Raw genomic sequence first — 22599 nt, 5'->3', positions numbered from 1 at the left:
CCGGGTCATTGCAAGGGAGGGTGGGTGAGTGGTGGTCTCTGAAGTGAGGTTATTATTTAGGCAGCCCTGGGTCATTGCTGAGGGCAGGAGACAGCAGATTTGGTCCCTCCTGCATATTGCCATTAAGAATGGCAGAGGGGCCATAGCTCAGTGGCAGAGCACTTGCCTTTCACACAGAAGGTCCCAGGTTCAATCCTCCCCAGGATCTCCAGTTGGGGCTGGGAGAGACCCCTGCCTGAAACCTTGGAGAATCTGCTGCCAGCCAGTGTAGACCAGTGGTTCCCAAACTGGGTTGCCTCTAGATGTTGCTGAACTACAGCTCCCATCATCCCCAGCCACAATAAATTGTACCTCCTAAATTGTAGTTCAGCAACATCTGGAGGCACCCAGTTGGAGAACCACAGGTGTAGACCATACTGAGCTTATGGACCAATGGATTACTTGGTAGAAGGCAACTTCCCATGTTCCCAGTAACTTGTAGAGTGGTGTTGCCGGGTGGAAGATGTCTAGAGAATGGAAGCAGCACTCCTTGTTCCATACCAGTTAGTGGTGGTGTAGCTTCTTGGACCGTCCCTGGGCTGATAGTAATGAATCTGATCTTGATGTCATCAGACACACATTGAATTGTTGTCCCCGAGCCTGCTTGCACTATCAATCTCCCCTACTGTTTTTCTTTCCCTCCAGGGTGGGGGATCAGGGGAAGAAGAGGCATATTTGCCATGTGCCCGAATGTGGGAAGACTTTCCGCAAGACCTCCCTGCTGCGGGCACATGTGCGCCTGCACACAGGTGAACGGCCCTTCGTCTGCAACTGGGTCTTCTGTGGGAAGCGGTTCACACGCAGTGATGAGCTACAGAGGCATGCACGGACGCACACAGGTCTGTTGTTACTTCTCTCTGCTTTCATTTTCCCACTGCACCCTGGCTCTTTAGGATTACCCTAATAATAGGACTACCCAAACAAGAGTCATGCAGCCCTCAGGGGCATATTCTTGGAAGGCAAGTGCACATATGGGGGCAAGGGAGAGCAATGAAAATTGCCCCCCCCCCATGCATGTGCTCTGCTGCTTGGCAACACTCAGGCTGAATTCAGAGCCGCCTCTCTGCCCAGGCTGTCGTTGCATCTTGAGGCACCTGTTTCCATGTTCTCTGAATACTGTGCTCAACAATGTTTTTGTTTTCTCCTTTGGGCAGGTGACAAGCGTTTTGAGTGTGCCCAGTGCCAAAAGCGCTTCATAAGAAGTGATCACCTGACGAAGCACTATAAAACGCATCTGGTAACCAAGAACTTGTAGTGTGGGACGCAACTGGGAAAGAAGGGGGAAGCAGTGGGGGTGCTGGTGACCCCTTGCCATGCAGGATAGTCTTTGCAAAGGACAGTAAAATGCCCAAGTCACTCCTGACTCGGACATCACCTTTCCTAGACCCATCTGCACAGGAAAAGGGGTAAACGGCTGCTGTTCCTTCCATCAAATGGCTTCCATCTTCTGGCACACTCCTTGGAGCTTCATGGAAGGTGCATCGGATGCTGCAGTTTCAGCTGGGGATGGAGAAGGAGCAACCTTGCTAAAATCGGCACAAAGCCCAGGGAAGAGATAGGGCAAAGCAAGGCAGAGCCTCTCTGCCTACCAGCCTCAGGAGCCTGCAAAGCCAATGCCCTACTCCACTGCACCAAAGGGCCTCCTTGTGTGTTTGGTAGTAGCACCAGCGAAACTGTACCCCACATGTAGTCTTGGCTCCCTCTTCCCACTCCCCATGTGCTTGTGAGGCTTTTAAATGAGGGGCACTACCTGAAACAGGACATTCTGCATCCCCTCAGCACATTCCTACTTTATATTTAAAATTATAAATATCTATAAATATATATATCTATATATAAACTCCTTAGGAAGCCCCATTTTTCTATGGAGAACGTTGCCTTATATTTTCCCCCCAGTTCCAAATTATGTATTATAAGCAATTTTTGCTTTTTAAAATTTTTTGTTTTTAAGGAACATCAAAATCTTGCCCCATTTTAATGATGCAAGCACAGTCCAAAGTCCCTGTGCGAATGCAGAGTTCTGCACCCAGGCAGTGCCATTCCGTGGTCTATAAACTGGGCTGCCCTCTGTGTATGCATCAGGGGTTTCTGGGATTTTCATGGCAGCAGCACTTTGTTCATTGAAGAGAGTGGGGGAGGGCCATGTCTGAATGGGAGGCTGCATAGGCATGTGCAAGAGCTGGATTACAGCCAGGCACCCTGATGCAGAGAACCAGAGGTGCAGCAGAGGGCTGCTCATACACAGCTGAGACGCATGGAGAATTATCTGGGGTCTGGTGGTATTCTGTTCTACACTGCTTGGTTTAGGAGGTTTCTGCACACCTGGGGCTGCTGAGCGATGTCTGGATAATTGCTTTCACTGCATTGGGACAGTTTAGCTCAAGGTTGCACACTGTTAACCCCCACTGAAATCAACTGATTATTTGCGTGCTGAAATGCATTATTTTTCCCAAAATAGTTTTTTCTCCCTCGTCCTTCCCTCCTTTTTGATCCATTGGCTTTCTTTCCAAGCAAACTGGTATTCTCCCCCCACCACCACACACCTTTTTTTAATTTCCTGATGTGGCCCCTTCAGTGTATTATAGTGTATATTGTATCATAGACTATATATTACGTTATGTGTTTCCTACATGTTTCAGAAACATACGGCTTGTTATTTTTGAGCTTTTAAATTAAAAAAAAATCCACTTTATTTTTTAGTTGTAACTGCTTGAAGTATGTTTTTCTTTAAGTGGCTAATCCTTGTTTGTTTTTTTAATTATTATTTATTTAACTTGGCTGGCCAGTGTATAGCTAATCCTGAGGTTAGGGTGAAGAAACAACCACATGTCTTGATAAATTTAGCCAAAGGAAGCCAACTCAACCACCGTGTCCCCAACTTTGTTTGGGAACAAAGGATCCTTTTGTTTTAAGCATGGAGGATGGAAGAATACACTTACATAGCATAGGTGGCTTGTTGAAGGGTCAAGGAGGGTACTAGAGTGGGTGTATAAACCTCAAGGACATCGTCACATGTCAGGCTTATATTGGTTTTTGCTCAGACTGGTTTGCAATGTGAATACAGAACTTAATTGGCCCGCATGTACACTTTATTTTTAAAATGTATTTCTCTCCCACTTTCTGTATGGCATTAACATCCACAAAGGCATACAAATAGGGTGCAAGAGGTCCATATACCTTTCACTGTCAAAATGCCCAGAGGTTGCCCTACGCATTACACAGGAACATGCCATGCTGGTGTACCCTGCCCTGCTGAAGCGACTGTTGGCAGGTGTTACATGTGGCAGCACTGGCAGAGGTAAGTTTTCATGGGCAGGCCATTTTATGTTGTCTCTGCATGTAAACCATAATACATTAAATATACATTTGACTGCCCTCTAGCTAAGCTTCGTTTATATTCCCAGGAGACTCGTTTGGAAGCATTGCCTTTGGGGCACAGAGCAGCAGGAGGTTCTCTTTCATAAGCCTCGCTGAAATGAATGGGAGCAGCACAAGCGCATGGCGTTTCAGTGGGGTGTTCATAGGAGAACTTGCCACTGGATTGAGCCATATGCATTGCACACCTAAGTGGTCTGACAGGAAGTTCTCTGTGTGGGTTCAGGGTTCTAAATATATCTAATGCAATCCAGCAGCCACACAGTGCCCTTTTGCACCAAATAGTCCTCAAGGTCTTATCTATTCCACCATCTTAGAAAAAGGGTGCGAGGTGGGGGGGAGGGAGGGAGAGTCAGGATGAATAAACCCATGTTGTTACACTCCAGTTTGTGAGATTTGTCTTATTTACAAGAAATATGGCATTTATTAGAAGTTAACACTTTGATATTCTTGCTCCAGGAAGTGGCACTATTGATGGCTGTGGAGCCAGTAGGAGCCCAGATCTCCACACGAGGGCATTTTCAATAGGTATCTGCCTTAGTTTTCTATCTCAGTTAAGTAATGGTGATCAAGAGGCACTGACCATGAGTAAAGTTACACAGCTGGGAGAAATTCTGCCATAAGCTTTTTGGTCCTAGCTATAGGAGAACCAGGCAACTTGCAGTAGAATTAGTGTGAATTGTTAAGTAAAAAGAATAGTTGGGGGTGTGTTGATGTCATTTGGGGCTTAAGGGAACTGAACACAGCAGGGCATGAACACTGCATGCAGAAGACACTGAATCATCAGATTTGAGGATGCCGGGTGACAGGAAAAGAATGAGGCCTGAGAGACCAGTTGGCAGAGCAAACTGCATTGGGCTTGTTCAGTTGCTCATCTGAGAGAGTGACATTTAGATTCACATTTCAAAAACTAACACAGGGAAATGTACTTAATCCAGAATGGCCATATGTACATGGTCTCATACCATACAGAGTATTGGGATGTTCCTGTTTGCTGCGATTTCAATACAGGTATGTCAACCTCTGAGAGGGCCTGTAGCTCAGGGGTAAGAAAGAGTTCATGCCATGTGCACAGAGGATCCTAAGTGCACTACCCAGCACCTCCAATTTAAAAGGAGTTCGGCAGTCCTAAAAACCACCTTGGCCTGCCAATATCTTCATGAGGCTTGGGAGACCTGTTGCTAGTAGTCAGTACTGGGGGAAATAGACCAGTGATCTGATTCAGTAAAGGGCATTTGCACATGGATATGTTCCACATTTGCCAGCCACACCACCCACAGCTTGTAGCAACCTGGTCCCTTTTCATCAACTGTCCTCCATCTGCAATATGACTACACAAGATAGAACCCAAATGACTGCCCTCATGAGGCACTCTCCTCCCTGCAAAGGGAAAAAGAACAGTGAGAAGCAGACCCCTCTGCCAACCTTTTAGGGGCTCTGGACATGTCTTGATTGTAGGTCCATTCAGTCCATTTTGACTATCATTTTCTTAACTGCCCTTCGGGAAGTCCCACATTTGCTGTTGATCACTGCATTGAAGTTGCAGCCTCTGCCACATGTTTTGGTGACATATTCTATAAACAGGATGGCAAGAGAGACAGACTTAGCTGTGTGTAATTCACACTACGGCAGTCAAAGTTGTGCAAGCTCAAGCCAATCCAAACTAGTCTCTGAGTGGAAATAATAGAAATGATGTACATCGATCCTATTGCTGCTGCTTGGCATACATTATTTTGCTCCCACAATTCAGATTTTAAAATATTTGGAATGTTCTGTAAGAACTAAGGTAAAGGAAGGTTATATTCAGAGTATGGCATGGGATGCAAAATACAGATTCTAGGAAAGTATTTTTTTAAACTTGGATTTGTAGAGGTACACTTGAAAGTGTATAGATAATGCCTGCAGAATACACAATCGTTTAAGATCAAAATAAGATTATCTTGGGAGGGGAAAGGGGTCTGTGTCAGGTTTTTCTCATTAGAAAAAAGCAAGAGACACTTAACAGGACGGAAGCTAAATAAGTAGTAAATCTGCTAACATTTAGCCTCCCCCTAGAACTCTACAAGACCAGATCTCACCACAACCCCTTGCCCACCACCACCCCCTACCTTTGATAGCATTTACCACAGCAACTGGCAAAGGGATGGGCTTCTCCATGGTCAAGTTGTTGTGAGCAATGCGCTGCCCAGTGGCTGAAGACCGGGCAAGAGTCTCACGAGAGAAGAAGTAATCCAACAAGCGCCTGGTCATCAGCTCAGGTTTGTCCGTGGAAACCTGAGAAAGATCCTCTAGCTGGTGGTGAGTGATGTAGACTTGGGAATTGGGGACCAATTCCAGTTTGACCCTCCCATTCTCCTGTTGAATGGAGGAAGATGTAAAGAGATGTTAGTTTTTGTGTAGAAGGTCTTTCTTCTTGCATCTAAGGATAATTGATTCTGATGCAGGAAAACCTTTCAGAACAGAACTGAGTAGTAACATTTTTACATTCACTGGACCAAACCTCTACTGACATCAACGGCAGCATACTCTGGAATATATGCTTGGATTTAAAGGAGTTTCCACTGAAAGCCCCACAGGGTTTGTTTACCTTCTCTATATTCCATGTGGATTTTCAGGCAAGTTGAAATCCACATGAGATAAAATACTTTGCATTTCTATAACCAGGGTAATGTCTACCTCACAGGGTAGTTGTGAGGATAAACATAACGATGTACACCACTCTGAGCTCCTTGGAGAAAAAGCAGGATATAAATGTAAAAAATAAAAATAAATACTTGGCACTTAAGTTAATTCATATTTGAGCAGCTTAGCCTGCACATCCAAAAATATTGTTGCAAAAGAGGAACGCTAGCTAAACCCCTGCACACATTTTCAAGAGGGTCGGGATATGCAATAAAACACAATGTAATGTGAAATATGGCTCTAAAACTGGGGAATTGATAATTGTCAAATGTACATATGACAATTCTCAATTTGAATTGAGAATTGACCCTTGCACCCTTTTTCAAGGATTGGTGGGAGGAGGAAAATGAATAGCAATGTGGTGTCATCCACCTTGACAATCTAGCTATAAGTTGGTGTGTATATTCTACATCTCATGTTCAAACTGGAGCTCGGCTCCCAACTTTCTTTTCAAAATGGCCAGTGACCTTTCTCAAATGATGTGCTTTATTCTGGTTCTGTGAGTCCTGGGGGAGCAGCAACAATCACTGCCTATCTAAGCATCTCCATCTCAGGGGACATAGCTCTGTGGTGGAGCATCAGTTTTGGAGAGGAGAGCTGGCCTTGTGGTAGCAAGCATGACTTGTCCCCATAGCTAAGCAGGATCTGCCCTGGTTGCATATGAATGGGAGACTTGATGTGTGAGCACTGCAAGATATTCCCCTCGGGATGAAACCGTTCTGGGAAGAGCAGAAGGTTTCAAGTTCCCTCCCTGGCTTCTCCAAGATAGGGCTGAGAGAGATTCCTACCTGCAACCTTAGAGAAGCTGCTGCTAGTCTGTGAAGACAATACTGAGCTAGATAGACCAATGGTCTAACTCAGTATATGGCAGTTTCCTATGATCCTATTCATAGATAAGGAACCATTGACACTTGCTTTAAATTCAGAAGCTCATGTGCCTACCACAAAAATAACAACAATTGCCTGCATTGGAGGGTGCCTGACACCTTCCTGATTCAAAGAACACTACATGAATCCAGCTGGTGAGCCAAGTCAGAATGGAAGGCAAAGCACACACACAAAAAAAAACAGCCTAGGATCAAAACCACTCAAAAACTGCTTCACCTGAAGGGCTGCATTATCAGTTGTGTAGTTATGGAATGTTGGGACGCCATCGACTGGCATCCAAACCAGTTTGAATGTGGGGTAACTTTCAGAGGCAGGGAGGGTGCTGCCTGCCTGCCAGCCCCCGCCCCACCATTACAGGTGCATTGGCCATTTACTTGGTGACACAGGATGGGGTGCAGGGAGGACTGTTGCAGTCCCTCACACCTGCTTTTTTAGAGCGTGCCGGCAGGGGAAGGGTAGTAGGGTGGTGGCTGGCAGGTAGGAAGCGCCTTCCCAGCCTCTTAAAAGTCTTGCCCTCCCAGGAGTGCACGGAACCGGTTCTGTGCACATCCCTAATTCAGTGGAGAAACCAACCAAGAAGACAAGGATTGAAGAATAGAACAATATTGGACCTCTGAAAAGTATACAGTGTACTGTGCTTGATTGGCCAGCAAACTCACCTGACCTGACCCCATAGAGAATCTATGGGGCATTGCCAAGAGAAGGATGAGACACATGAGACCAAACAATGCAGAAGTGCTGAAGGCCGCTAATGAAGCATCCTGGTCTTCCATAATACCTCATCAGTGCCACAGGCTGATAGCATCCATGCCACGCCACATTGAGGCAGTAATTGCTGCAAAAGGGGCCCAAACCAAGTACTGAATACATATGCATGCTTATACTTTTCAGAGGTCCGATATTGTTCTATTCTTCAATCCTTGTCTTCTTGGTTCCATGTAATATTCTAATTTTCTGAGACTGTGGATTTGGGGTTTTCATGAGCTGTACGCCATGATCATCACAATTATAACAAATTAAGGCTTGACTTATCTCGCTTTGCATGTAATGCGTCTGTCTCATATATCAGTTTCACCTTTTAATTTGCATTACTGAAATTAATGGACCTTTGCACGATATTCTAATTTTCCGAGTTTCACCTGTAGACCAATGGTCTGACTCAGTATATGGCAGCTTCCTATGTTCCTACGTACATGTTTTTGTGTGAATGACAGTACATGTGTTAAGTTTATAAATGGACCAGGATACAGATAAGTGCATGATGTGTGTTAAACATGTATAGATTAACTGTGTGTGTATTGAGGTGTGCATGAATACACAGTGCACATGCATATGTTGAACCTAATATATAATTAGGGCTAGGGTGAGCGAGCGGGGAGAGTCTTCTGCTGTGGGGGTGGTAAAGAGGTGAATGCAGCTGCTGTTATGCAGATTGGAAACTCAAATTTTTTTAAAAGGGCAGGGGAAAGCAAGCTAATGATGAGGTGAAGCCAGGAGCAAGCAGAAACACCAAGCTGAGAATAAAATGACCAAGCATGGAGAGAGTGTTAAGAGTTTGACCATCCAGAACATTACACCCACTGGGTAATAACAGGATCAAAGAAGAAGCAAGAGGGCAGATAACTACTTTTCTAGCAGAGACTTGCCTGTCAGATCCTATCAGCTAAAAGGCCACTGAACAGATATATTTAAGCATTGCATGATATACGTTGTCAATGAATTTTTGTTCCCCTGATTGCCTTCTGCTCACAGATCCTAGGGGACTGCATTGTTCCTTTGATTTAGATTGCATGAAACCGGTGCTTAGGCTTTCCTGGCAGTCCCAGTTCTGATTGTTTTTCTGCCTTTCCCCACATCAAGTACAACTAAAAACACAGGCTGGCATCCAGAGCAACAAATTGCTGGCGGACCGATCAAACTCATGCTAGCGCAAGATGTTAACTTAGCTGCACTAAAAACTGGGGATCTGAAGAAGAGCATCACCGCACTCTTGTGCTAATGTCCTGATTAAAACAAATGAGGTGTGCTGCAGCTGCATAATTGTTGCGCAACTGCAAGCATGCTTGCAGTGGCACAGTACTAGTCTGGAGTGCAAGCAGATAGCACAACTGTTTTGCACTAGTGCAGGGCTGCGTGGCTTTGGCTCTGCAGCTGTTGTTGGAATGTCGTTCCTACCATCTCTAGCCACTGTGGCCAATAGCCAGGGAGGATGGGAGCTGAAATCCAACAGCAGCTGGAGGGCCGAAGCTGTGCAACATCTTTCCACAAGTGGTTGACTGCTCTGGATGTTGGCCACAATGTTTGAGGGCACTGGCTTACTCCTAGCCCTCTTGAAAAATGGGGGTGTCAGGATGGAGCTTGGTTCAGAATGTGAGATGCAGAACGTTCCTCAGGACATGCTCATTTGGACATCCTAGTCTTCAGTGCAGATACCACATTGCATTTTATTTTACATCTTCCCTGTCGCCCTTAAAGAGGGTTGGGTTGAACTGGGGTTTGTCCTTGAAATGCAGAATGAGGTCCTGAATGTACAGCTTATTTTACAGATCTGCTCAGTCTTCAAGACTGAGGCAGATTACACTGTATTTTGCATTTTGCTCCTCCAATCTGAAAAGAGAAGTGGGGACCAAGTTGTTCAAGCAAGAAACATAAGGTGTTGCCCTGAAAGTATGCAGTACATTTCATGCCAATATCTCAGCGCCCAGAGTTACTGCATTACAGACACACATGGAATGCTGAATTGTCAAAGATCTTGATTTCCATAGCCAACACGTTGGAGACCTCTACTTGTTACTCTATCTGCCTGGGTTGCGATGCTGATTTGTGAACCATTCCCCTCTAAATCAACAAGCGGCAGGTCCTAAGAATGGAGCAAAAACAATCCTATGTTAATTTTCAACTGAAGTTTTATAACATTTAAAAATGTCGTACTGGCACCTAGTCAGACAGCCTCTTCCTCCTCCATTACCCACCTCCACTGGCGATGCCCATACTGGTGTCCCATCAGATAGTGTCTCTTTCACATTGTTGTCCCACAAGTAAGTAGCATCATTGAGCAAAATGGGGCTTCCTGGCCTCTCTTCAGCATTTGTCCAGGGTGATAAGCTGCCTGGCACTGTGTTTTGAGTCCTCCAACCTGGGGAGATACTTGGGATTGTGACAGGGGTTTGCCTCTGATCTTCTGGAGAAGACGGTGAGCAGAAACCACTGATCTGTATATTTTTTTTTTAAAAAAAGAGTAAACATGGATATATGGGAATCTGCAAGAGGGTCACCTGAGTGGTATCTAGACTTGCTCTAACCTGAATCAAATTAATGCATGCATCTTTGGGTTTTCGTATGCTACACAATTATGCCAAATGCCAAGGCAAGAAGGATCACACCATGGCAGATCACCTCACAGGGCAAGGATACAACTTTTTACACTGATCCAATAGTCTCCAAGATTTCTCAAGAGAAGATGACAGTTAAACAGATTTAGGTTTGCAATGTAAATGGAGCTTACTTTCCATAGCAATGTTGGCTTTACTTGTCACTAGTATTTATATGGAACTGGTATAAGCTACCCACAAAAACTCTGCCTCCCACAGGCTGAGAATTTGTACTTTGGAACTGAACCAGAGAAGTGCCATAAAAAGATTATGCAGAGGAATTCCTAAATTTTAAATTTCTAATCCAGAATTCTGCTCCCCAAAGAAGAAAACAACCAATGTGTGTTTTGCCCCTTCCATATGGACCTTACCTGTGTCGTTGCAAGATTCTCCAACATTCCCACCAAGTCTTTGAGGAACTGAATATTGCTTTCATTCACATCTGGGGAAAGAAGAGCATGGACAATGAAAAAGAACTGAGCATAGGCCAGGATCCCTGGGAAATCTCTAGGAAAGAGAATTCACACAGTGCATGGTTATCTTCCTGTGGTTTGTTTACTTGGGTTTGGAAGTAGACATCTGTGGGTTCTGTTTTTAAAAGAATTTCCTTTCTGCATGGGAACACAGATCAGCTGCGGTGGCAAGGCAGGGAAGCAGCTTGCGTAGAGTGCAAGAGGCTGTTAGTTCAAATCCCCACCGGTGTGCTTCCCAGACTGTGCCAAGTAAATACACTTGTAGTCACCTATATTGGGCAGCAGCGATATAGGGAGGTGCTGAAAGGCATCGTCTCTTACTGTGTGGGAGGAGGCATTGGTAAACCACTCCTGTATTCTACCAAGAAAATCACATAGTATGTGATTGCTAGGAGTCGACACCGACTCGACGGCACAATCTTTCCTTTTTCTTTATGGGAACACAGGGTTTTTTCCTTCCCTTTTGTTGGCATTGTAAAGCTCATGTTCTATCACTAGGTGCTGCTACAGTGCTGCTGTTTACTTCACCATTGGCTTCAGCATATGAAGAGACAAAAAACAGCACTATAGTGACACCCAATGAAAAAGTACAACAAAGAAGAAAAGAGCTACTGATTGGCAAATTGCAATACACCTGCTTCTGCAGTTATTATCTAAGGGTATGAGAGATCTGTCCTGTCTGCATGCATTTAACAGACAGAAGCAAGAAATAAGAAGAGAAGTCAGGCCAGAAAATCAGGCCTTTCAACCCATGGGAAGAAAATGAAAAATAACTAGTCCAAAATTGGGGCAATTTTTATCATTGTATTTTTAGTGCAAATAGTCCAAAAGTCACGTGGAACTTGTAGATCAGGTACACAAACTTCTATGGGCTTTTAATCAGATAAATTGCACTGTGTCTCACTGTAAGCAGGGATCTTTATATTCCAATGCCTAAAACCTAATCTGATAATATTATACAGAAGCTCAGCTTTCGATTTCTTTTCTAGTTCTGATTGGAAAAAATATCTTGGAAGGCTGTCTACTGAAGGCTTGCAGAGCCAGAGTAGAGCAAGGCAAGCTCATTATCCTGCACAGCTCCCAATTACAGTGCACTGACCACTGATAATGAAGTGGCTGGGGGAAAGCAGAGCTAAGCCAAAGAGATCGCAACTTGCTCTGCCCACCTAGTGTATCGGAGGCCAAGGTGAAATGCAAGTTGGGAACTTCCCAAGTCACTGCTCAGTCTTTCTCAGCTGCTATGGTACATTGCCCCCTTTCCCACGATTGGCTGTCCAGTCCCAGCCTCCACAACCTCCCCTCCTCTCAGACATCCCATTCCTTGAAGCATAGTGCCAGCATAGCATAGTGGTTAGAGTGTTGGACTAGGACTCGGAAGAGCCAAGTTCGAATCCCCATTCAACCATGAAACTCACTGGGTGAATCTGGGCCAGTCATATATCTCTCAGCCTAACCTACCTCACAGGGTTGCTGCGAGGATAAAAATAATCATGTGCTCTTAGCTCCTTGGAGAAAGAGTGGGATATAAATGTGACAATTTAAAGAAAATAAAAGGCAGAAAAGTCCTCAAATATTGGAAGCTGTGAAAGATGGCAACTTGTATATATAAAAAGGGGAATGAGCTTTTCCCTGAAGACTCAATATTGGCAGGTAAAGCAACCCATGGGCTGAGAATTTAGGGACTTAGTAAGGCAGTTCACACAATCAAAAACTAGGTAGGACAAGTGTCCTACCTAGCTTCAGGAGCTTGCACACTCGATTTCGATTGTATGTGAGCAAACAACTAGGTAGGAGGAGGGGGCAGTGATCGTGTGTGAGAAAATAACTGGGTAGGGCAGCTTTTCCACTTGCTTTGTTAAAATGTTGGGTAGAAGAGCTGGGTAAGACAGTGCCGTCCTGCCCAGCTGCTCTCTCACACACAATCACTCCCACCTCCTCCTACCTAGTAGTTTGCTCACATGCGAAAGCCAAGAGCGCACACAGCTCCTGAAGCTCAGTAAGACACTTGTCCTACCCAGTTTTCAATCATGTGCATTGCCTTAGTTGGTCTTTTTAAAAAAGCAGATTATAAAAAACCCAGAGGCAACACTCTAATTCCCCACTAGAGGCAGTCTCCTTGCTTTTACCAAAGGAATTATGTCTGGTTCCCAGCAACATCCTGGCTGGCACTGTTCCTCCTGCTCCATTCCGGATGGATAAGAAGTCATTCTGTTCCTCCAGGTTCTGGAGCAGGTCTTTCAGCTCCCGGTTCTCCAGCTCCAGCTCCTGGATCCTCTTCTCCTGCTTTGTAGCAGCCTCTTCCCGAGAGGCTAGTGTTCTCCGCAGCTCTGCCATCTGCCGCTCCAGTTCTCTGATCAGCTCAACATAGAGAACCGTGATGCGGCCACTGTCACCGAGAGCTGTGCATTTGGGGCTATTTTGATGGCAGCATCCCACCAATTGATGGCTCAGTGATGAGGATTCCAGAAAATCCCCTCCAGGTCTGACTGTGGCACACACAGGCACATAGGGCACTGGGTGAGCAGCATTGGGATTATCGGAAATCCTTCTGAACTGGGGCATGTTTAAGGAACACTGGCTGTGGAGATCCAAACGTTGAAAGGCGTGCCCGTAAGACATCTCCTGTAGTTCCAGCATCGATGAGAAGGGAGGGGCAAAGTTTGGACTAGGGTGGCTCCCACTGGCAAGCTTGGCTTTCTTCTGGTTTTTGCTTTCTTCATACGCTACTGGAGAGCAGGTCTTCCCAAGGCTGCTCAGGGGCTGGGCACTGGAGGCAGACAAAATCCAACAGGAAGAAAAACCTTCGTTTTGCAAAATCGCATTTGATTATTCAAGCTACAGCACTTAACACCAAACCTCAGAGGAAATGAGGACTACAGAACAGTTCCTCATCTTAGTGGCTAAGTTACTCAATACTACTAATCAGTCAGGAGTTACTCTAAAGGATAACTACATTTCAATAGGGCTTCTGCTAATATATTTAGTCATGAGGTTAGCCACTCTCTTTCTTTATAAAGCAGTATTTTGGTGCGTGAAGAAGCCACAATGGGAAAGGCTGCAGCTCAGTGGTAAAGCACAGGTTTTTGCACACAAAAGGCGCCATGTTCAAAGGCCCCTGGTGAATCTCCACACAGGGCATGGGAAATCCTCCATCTGCAACTCTGGACAGGCATTGCTGCCAGTTACGGTAGGCAATGCTGAGCTAGATGGACGGTATACGGCAACTTCCTACGTTCACTGTGCCTAACCAGGAGGGAAAGAGGTCTCTGTCCTTGCAGAAATAGCCTTGCAAAAAAAGAGAAGTCAGAAGTTCTCTCTTCCATCACTGGTGGAAGAGAGAAGCACACAGGCTAGGGAGGGCCTCCTCCCCCTCCCCCTCCTCCACCTTCCCAGGGACTACCTAGGATCTGTGTGCCCTGAGGGGAAGGCAGAAGGAGAGAGGCACAGGCCAGGGAACCGAGGCCATCAGCTCCTGAAGAGAGTGCAGTTCGCCTGAGGCCATTATGCAGGCTTATTGCTCTGTTGTTTGTTTTAGTATTTTAAATGCTGAACTAGAACACCAGGACAGAAAGACAGTATATAAATGTAGTAAATAAATAGGGCTCACATGCTCTGTGGTGTTTTAAGTTACAAGAGGGTAGACTGAGGTTAGGAGATAGTAAAAAAAATCATTTCAATAATGGAGCCAATTACCTGGGTAGGCAGGCTCTCCCTCATTGGGAGCCAACTGGACAGCTATTTGTGGGGATGCTCTCAGTAGCAACCAGTGCGGGCGCCACTGGGGGCAGGGAGGTGGCGAGAGGCACCTTGAAGGGTAAATTAATAGGTGCTTACCTCTGCTCTCGCCACACCTGAATGCTGTTCGGAGCAGTAGCACGCCAAGCACCCCCTGCAGCAGGGGATTGCCTCCGCCACTCACCCGGCCGCCAATTTTACGACAGCAATCCAGTGGCCTGAAATGCTGCCCAGGGGCAACTGGTATGAATACAAAATGTTGTGTACCCCTTAAGCCAATATTCCACTACTGCGTGACTTATTGAATGCCTCTTTCGACTAGAGGCATGCCCACCCTTATTCTCTTCTTGCTAAAACACAATTAGCTTGCCTCAAGCTAGGAACACGGTAGGATAAGGGGCAGAGTTGCCAGAACCTAAGGGGTATACTCCTGGGTCAAATGAGCCATAAGCCAGAATTTGGCTTTTTTAAAGCCAAATCTGCCCACCTAGATAAGGGGCCAGTTTAGATAAGCTTCTTCACAAGTTGTTGTAATATTATTATTATTTTATTAATTCGATTTCTAAGTTGCAGCCATGTGTGGTTTGTGTTTTCCTGTTCTGTCTACTAAGGATGTGCACGGAACCACAGAAGGGTGGTCCGGCACTGGGGGGAGTGTCGCTTTAAGGGTGGTGGTGGTAGTACTTCCCCCCCCCCCGCCGCCGCTCTTCCCCCTCCGGCGCTGGTGCTTTAAAAAACCTTCTTGGGGCGGCAGAGTTCCTCCCTGCCGCCCCTGCCCCCGTCGTCGTCCTTCTAAGCCTTAAACGAGAAGAGCTGGCGGTGCGCACGTGCCCTTCGCGGCGTGCGCGCTTGTCTCGGTCGCTGGCGCACGCTGCATATGTCATGCAGCGCGCGCGCACCAGTGGCGAAGATGAGCGCGTGCGCTGCATGACATATGCAGCACGCACGCACCAACGGCACACACGAGTGCGCGCGCCGCGAAGGGCACATGCGCGCCGCCAGCTCTTCTCGTTTAAGCCTTAGAAGGACAACGACGGGGGCAGGGGCGGCAGGGAGGAACTCTGCCGCCCCAAGAAGGTTTTTAAAAGCACCAGCGCCGGAGGCGGAAGAGCGGCGGGGGGGGGTAAGTACTACCACCACCCCCTTAAAGTGACATTCCCCCGCCCTTCCGAACCGCCGGAATTCCGGACCGGTCCGGAGGCTTTTTTAATGGCCCCGAACCGAACCATGCACACCACTACTGTCTACCAGGTGTGTCTGTCCAGCACATTGATCAGATGTACTGTTACCAAGATAGTTTGGGGGCTCCCAGGAGCACCCCTACACCTGGTTTGGAGATACAGGCTTGTCGTTTCCACTCTTGCCTTGTCAGAACTCATGGGATCATGAGCTCACCATTTTGTATGCATGAGCTAACTCATGGAGTATATATCACCTGGCACGCAGCTTGGGAAAGCTGTACCTAGGTCAAATCTAACCCAGGACTGCAGGAGGTCTACTATTCCTGTGCTCACCTACCTGATTGCCTTTTAGGAGGCGAAGCCTGTGTAGAAACGAATCAATTAAGCGCTATTCTTTTACAGAACTAGCCAAATACTCTCCCATCGCACATCGGGTCAGTTTAATCTCATTACCTTCACAGGAAGGGATAGATAAGAGGTAACAAGCTCATCTCCTTCTCTAACAAAGTGATAATGGCTGGATCAGGCAGGAGTAGCTAGCTTGTTAAAAACATTCCTAGACACTCCCAAGGTCTTTCCTGACCACACATGATAAGCTCTTTGATGTGCCCATTCCGCCCTCCACAGGTTTCTTAACCTATTCATCCCATTGTGCTGTTAGAAGCACACCAAGTGAAGTTGAACTGGACAAGGATGAACTCCTTTCTGTATCCCTATTGTTGCCTTTGTCAACAGAAAGGTGTGGTCAGCATGCCGCCTCAGGGTGAGATGCTGTGTATTTCTAGTCAAGACACAATTAATCAGTGTGTCTCTTCCTCAGATTCACCAGTTGCGTGTTTGTACATTTGGGCATTAGCCACTCCATCTTGCCTTGCTCCTGTTCTGCCTGTTGCTTCCAGATTGGCCCTTTTCCCAAGCCCACTCTGTGCAGCACATTTGGCTGTGAGATATTGGTCTCCCATGATCAGATCCCCTTTGGATTTTGCTTGGTTCCTGGACCCACATTTGGCACTTGGGTCCCCATTTCTGCCTTCTACCTTCCTGCCTGTTTCGGAGGAGAGAGGTCCCTCGACATCGGTCAAGCTACAAGGGTCCACACACCCCACCAGACGGACTTAGGTAGTATAACTAATCTCTGCCCTCAAGCTTCTGCTCCCCCCATGTTTGCTCCCTCTAAAATCCAAAGCTGTTCTCCAAGACCGTTTCTCTGGTCAGTCTTGAGTGGACTCAACTCGAATATCAAGCCAAATTGCCTCTTCGTGAGCAGTAACTGAGTCCAATTGATTTGTTAGTCTTGTTAGTTTTGCTAATTAATATTGTGTTGCTGCTTAATCAATATTTCATTTCCTGTACCCTTAAACCCTAAAATAAACCAGATTCTATTTCCAACCTTCAAACTCTCTGCCAGTTCTTTCCAAGACCAAAGGTTTGTATAATTTTATTCTGAGGTGGGCTGTTCCATTCAGGCTTGTTCGTTCCCCACATAAGCCGCAAAAGTTGTCAGGGGTGTCTGCCGATCCCCACACCCCCTGTACGGTTTCATTAACACTACATAGGCCTGCATTGCACAGTAGATCCCCAGATTATCAATTATTGGTTCCGGACTATGTGCCCTGAAATTTATGCTCAAAAGTCCTATGCAAATGTTGGGCATCTGGCAGGCCTCAGGGTGGGACAGGCAAACGTGGTCGGTAGTGCAGCCTCATTCCTCCACCACATGTAGCCTCTGCTTGCAGAAACGTTTGCCTAAATTAGCTCAGAGGTGCAAAAAAAAATACTATCTTCTCCAATCTGCAAGGTGAAAACATACTATCCCCCCCCCCAATGGCTTGGCAGGGTATTAACTAGAAATGTTCAAGGAACTGGTGGGGGCCAGTTCAAAGGCAGGGGAGATAACTTTAAGGGCTGGGGAAGGTGCACTTAACCCCCCTTTCGCCACGTTTCCCTCGCCGGCACTCACTTAAAAACCGGTCCGGCGGGGCAGCAGTGTACCTCCCTGCCACCCCATATGCTCCTAAGACCGGAAGTAGCCTGTGCACACAGGTGTGTGCCCAATGGGCATGCGACGTGCACGTGTTACCTCCGGTCACTTCCGGTCCGAGGAGCAGACGGGGCAGCAAGGAGGTATGCTGCCACCCCGTCACACCAGTTTTTAAGAGAGCACCGGCAGGGGAAACAAGGTGGGGGGGGTAAGTTCACCCTCCCCCGTCCTTAAAGTTATCCCCCCATCCCGCCTTTGAACTGCCTGGTGTTCGAACCTGTTCAGAGGCCCTCCAAACAGGTTCATGCACATCCCTAGTATTAAACACTATGGACTATCAACCCCAAATGGAGGGTTTTTTTTTCTAGATAGCCCATTTGAAACCAATAGCAAACCCCTGCTGACTGAGTAAAGTGATGACTCTCTTATATTTAGCAAGGGGAGAGCAACAACTGTTCCTATCCAATCCTAGCATAGCATGTTTTCAGCAGCTATTAGTGTTTTTGTTTTTTTTAAGATTGTGAGTCCTTTGGGGACGGAACCATCTTATTTCTTTTTCTATTTGAATCACTTTGAGAACTTTTTGTTGCTGAAAAGTGGTATATTCTTCATAAAAGAAGCTTCTTCTACTACTACTACTACTACAAAAAGTAAACAACCTTTGTTGCTCAAATTCAGTACTACAAAATCAAGGCACATGCTGGCATAAAAACTTTATTTGTCTTGCTGCTGTGGATACACCCCTACCTGCTTAAAGTCTTATTACCTCCTCTAAGTTTTACTCTATACCTTATTTGCTCCATCACTTACTAAATGTCTCTCCTGACTACAGCATCTTTTTTTCTGTCCAACACACAAGGCCAACTAATTGCTGCTGCAACTGGAATGACAAGCATGTACATGGTTCTACACATCTCAGTTTGTGGCATATCCTTTGACACTGATTGGACCGAGTTGTACTGTATACACAACTTTCTTTTTATTTTTGTCACATTTGTCTCCTACGCTTCAATTCAAGGAGCTCATAGCACGTGGTTCCCAAGCAGTCCCACCAAGCTTCAGAAATGGTACACATAAGGCCATTCTATATAGTCAGCTTGAAACAGCCACTTCACAGTACCATCCACATGACAAGTATGCAGAGGAAAATTTGTGGCATCTGTTTCGCCACCGTGAAGCTCCTTCCCCTGTTACGATGCAAAGTCATTTTCTATGGGCCACTAAAACACATCCCATTATGAGGGCACAAAATGGAATCAAGTGACACAGTAGCCCTGTTCATATATGTTTAATGCATGTACAATCTGTGTAGATCTGTACACATTTACAGTTATTCACACATTATGTTCAACACACACTAGGCTCGTTCACTTGACCTGAAACAGGGTCAGAGGAGCAATCAGCCAGGGTAGGAGAGCCATGAGCAGTCCTGATCTGTAGTCATGTGAACTCAAAAAGCCAGGTAGAAGGAGGGGAGAGTGATCATTGCTAACTGAGCAAGAGGCATCTTTAAAAAGTGGTGATTCTCTCATATTTAGCAGGGGGAGAGCAACTGGCTCTATTCAACCCCAGCACAACATCCCTCCAGTGGTTGTTGCTGGTATCTGTCTTGTGTTTCCCTTTGAGATTGTGTGTCCTTTGGGGACAGGCAACCATCTCATTTGAGAACATGAGAGCCAGCGTGGTGTAGTGGTTAGATTGCTGGACTAGGATTGGGAAGACCTGAGTTCAAATCCCCATTCAGTCATTATACTTGCTGGGTGACTCTGGGCCAGTCACTTCCCTCTCAGCCTAACCTACTTCACAGGGTTAGGGTGGTTCACAGGTTGTTGTGAGGAGAAACTTATGTAGTACACCGCTCTGGGCTCCTTGGAGGAAGAGCGGGATATAAAATGTTAAATAAATAAGTAAATTTACATATTATTTATTTTTCTATTATGAGAATTTTGGTTGAAGAATGGTATATAAATATTCTTTGTCGTTGTCATCATCATGATGGGGGAGCTGGGAAGGATGAATTTTCATCCACCTTCGGTAAAATGTGCGGAGCACGCCCATCCTACCCATCTCCCACATGATCATTTTCCCCTCCTCCAACCTTGCTTTTTGAGTCCAAATGACTATGGATCAGGAGCGTGCATGGCTCTCCTAACCTGGCTGGCTGCTCCTCCAACCCTGTTTCGAGTCATGTGAATGAACCTCTACAGTAGTAGGCCTCTCATCTGTACTCTGTGTTCAAGAAGGCTTGTACCCAGGTTTGTTTTTAAAACGAACACACATACAATCACTCACACACTACCACATACATCCACACATACAACATAAAGTCTGACTAGAGCTGGCATTGTGCCTGGAATTTCTCCATACCTGCCACATTCTTCTGGAACTTGCCCTTGAGAGACCAGCTTGTGGGATGGATGAAAACTAGAGTTCTGCAGAGTGTTTCCTCTCATTCCTGGTTCTAGCAGCTTTGGTTGCAGATGCCCCTTCTTCTGTGAGTTATTATCCATTCCTTGTTGCATAGCCTGGGGACAGGGGCTGAGTGGATCAGCAGCACCTTCTGTTGTTGGTCCCCATTTCTGATGAGGCCAGCCCCTGTAACAAAAACTGTCTGAGACCAGCTCTTTGTCTGACCAAGGTTTAAAAGGGTTTAGTCTTAGAATACACATTGAGGGGATTCTCACGATCGGGCAAAAGCGGGCTAAGGGAGCCTAGCCCGCTTTTGCCCGATCGTCTGCTGCCACAGGAGCCGCGCGACTCCTGGCAACAAAGCCTCCTAATTCCCCCTCTCCTTAGCTGAGGTTATAAGCGCTGCAAGCGCTGCAGCAAGACATGAGAAGATCCCTGCTGGGAGGCTGAAACAAGCCTCCTGGCCCTGAGGGTCTCTCCAGGAGGTCGGGAGGCCCCTGATCCCCGCAGCCCCTGCTGGCTCCGTGATGGAGCCGGCAGTCGTGTGGGAGGCTGATCCGGCCGCCCAGGGCTGCTTTCCTGCTCGTCTGCAGGGAGAGCAGACTAAGCTCACTCTCCCCGTAAACCCCTTCCCAGCGAGTCTCACTGATCGTGAGACTCGCCTCATTAAGTGCCAGAGCTCAGATATAGGACAGGTGAAGCAATAGAGTGCTTCTGAGCTCATGCAGACTTCCTTGTCACTGACTAAACACAGATTTTACTCCATAAGTCTGGGATTAAGAGAAAGGTGCAACTTCCAGGTATGCTTGATCTCTAATTTTTCATCATCCTCTTTGCATCTCCTATCAACACTTTTGATACTCATGGTTGTCAATCACCTGTGGGGTTTGGTTGGCCCTCTTTACTTGCAGCCTCTAATGAGTTATCCAGACAGCCATCTTTCCGCCAGCCATCTTCCCACTCCAACCACTTCCTCTTGCCTCCCCTTCCCCAACTGTTCATATAAGATTGCCCATCTCTGGCTTCCATTTTGCTCTCCCATACATTTCCAGGTCCTTTTGGCCTTTCCTTTATCAAGACTCTTTAAATCTCTCCTTCAACTAGGGTTTTTAGCTCGGGGGTAGCAATTTGGCTTCTTTCAATGCAAAGGCTCAGAGATGCCAGGAAGCCACAGAACGTTTTTCCTTTACAACTGAGTAAGCAAAAGTAATCCACACAACCTAGGAAGAGGGCATGACTCAGAAGTAGGATGCAACTCTAGAACTGGAATGCAACATTCAGAAACCAGTGGAGGAGCATTTTAATCTTCCACGACTCTCTTGTGCTGATCTAAATATTACCATCTTTCAGCACAGTAACTAGAAAGGAAGATTCTATCTGGAAACAATTGAATTAGAATTTATAATGAGGTTTGATGTTATTTCTTCTAGCTTGAATAATAGTGTGGTGTTTGGTTTTTTGGAAAATTATATTACAGTTTGTTAATTCAATAGCATTATCCTAGCAATCTTTTGACAGTAACTAGGGTTGTGAATTGTCACTATGCTTCTCCTATATACTTTTAAGCTTTACAAAGAATTCTTATATATTATATCTCTTGCATTTCCCAACTATGCCATTTACAATTTTATTTTCCCCTCTACACCTGTGTTTGTGCATACACACTGCTGCCTACTCAGGATAACAATTCATGCATCTGATGAAGTGGTGAGTACTACACAAAAGCTTATACTACAACCAGTCTTTAAGGTATCACAGACTCTTTCTTGTTTTGACTACAACAGACTATCTTTTATGTTTCTTGCAAAATTACAATCCTGGAATCTGTTTTCAGCAGCAATAGGATTGGGCCCTGAAATGTACAGTATCAAGCAGTATCTACAAACAAGGAAGTAATTTGAGCATGTGTAGACTATATTTCTCATTTTTAGAAGTTAAGCACTACGTCAATGCCCCACCGGTTTCCCCTAGCAGCCCCTCCATAAGCGCACCACATCGGCCCGATTCCCTCTCTCCCATTCCCTGGAACAGCGAGAACTTGTACCTTTAAAAAGCCCTCCATGTGTCTGTTTACAACCTCAGCCACCACTTCCTGGTCCTCACGCCCAGCTCTTCTGTGCTCTTTTACGTCGTCCTGCTGCTACTGGTGCTGGTTTCTGATTCTCTCCCTCCTCATTGGCAACTCTTTTGTCGGCTTCTCATTGGCCGTAGAGAGGGGCCTTTTCTCATCTTCCTCATAGATTTAGAGAAATCTAGACATAAATGCATTTTCCGACCCCGGGGTTGACTTAGAAGAGTCATTTTTTCATGTTGTGTTTTGATAGGATAGGGTCCTTCCAACGGCTGTGGCTAGTATCTCTTTTATGTTTCTTTCTATGAGCCCCTTTAGGACAAGGATTTCCTCAGATTTTTTGCTATGTAAACTGCTGTTGTATTCTATCCAGTCTCTTTTATATTTTGATGTT

General features: G+C 46.0%; 2 protein-coding genes across 12 annotated transcripts in view; one reads left to right on the top strand and one right to left on the bottom strand.

The window, feature by feature from the left end:
* The window catches only part of SP2 (Sp2 transcription factor), a 34751-nt gene extending 32020 nt beyond the window's left edge, over window positions 1–2731 (top strand). For all 7 annotated transcript variants that reach the window (XM_053266553.1, XM_053266554.1, XM_053266560.1 and 4 more), the window contains exons 6-7: window positions 685–878; window positions 1194–2731. In XM_053266553.1, coding sequence (XP_053122528.1) covers window positions 685–878; window positions 1194–1294 — 295 coding nt within the window. In that variant the 3' untranslated portion in view covers window positions 1295–2731. The remainder of the gene's footprint in view (window positions 1–684; window positions 879–1193) is intronic.
* A 379-nt stretch (window positions 2732–3110) lies between these two features.
* On the bottom strand, window positions 3111–22319 carry LOC128332154 (uncharacterized). 5 transcript variants are annotated; one of them, XM_053266561.1, is made up of 7 exons: window positions 22179–22319; window positions 20093–20320; window positions 12955–13595; window positions 10727–10797; window positions 9957–10196; window positions 5523–5769; window positions 3111–4988 (listed from the first exon to the last, which is right to left on the bottom strand). In XM_053266561.1, the coding sequence occupies exons 2-7, from the start codon at window positions 20245–20247 to the stop codon at window positions 4879–4881; spliced, it is 1464 nt and encodes a 487-aa protein (XP_053122536.1). In that variant the 5' UTR covers window positions 20248–20320; window positions 22179–22319; the 3' UTR covers window positions 3111–4878. The 5 variants fall into 5 exon arrangements, with proteins under 5 accessions (XP_053122536.1, XP_053122537.1, XP_053122539.1 ...); XM_053266562.1 differs by having other exon boundaries at window positions 5539–5769; XM_053266565.1 differs by lacking the exon at window positions 3111–4988 and adding an exon at window positions 9712–9844 and having other exon boundaries at window positions 5649–5769.
* Between the last annotated feature and the right edge of the window lie 280 nt (window positions 22320–22599).

This window comes from Hemicordylus capensis, chromosome 6, assembly GCF_027244095.1.
Source record: "Hemicordylus capensis ecotype Gifberg chromosome 6, rHemCap1.1.pri, whole genome shotgun sequence".
Classification (NCBI taxonomy): Eukaryota; Metazoa; Chordata; class Lepidosauria; order Squamata; family Cordylidae; genus Hemicordylus; species Hemicordylus capensis.
This window is presented reverse-complemented; position numbering and strand designations above follow the sequence as displayed.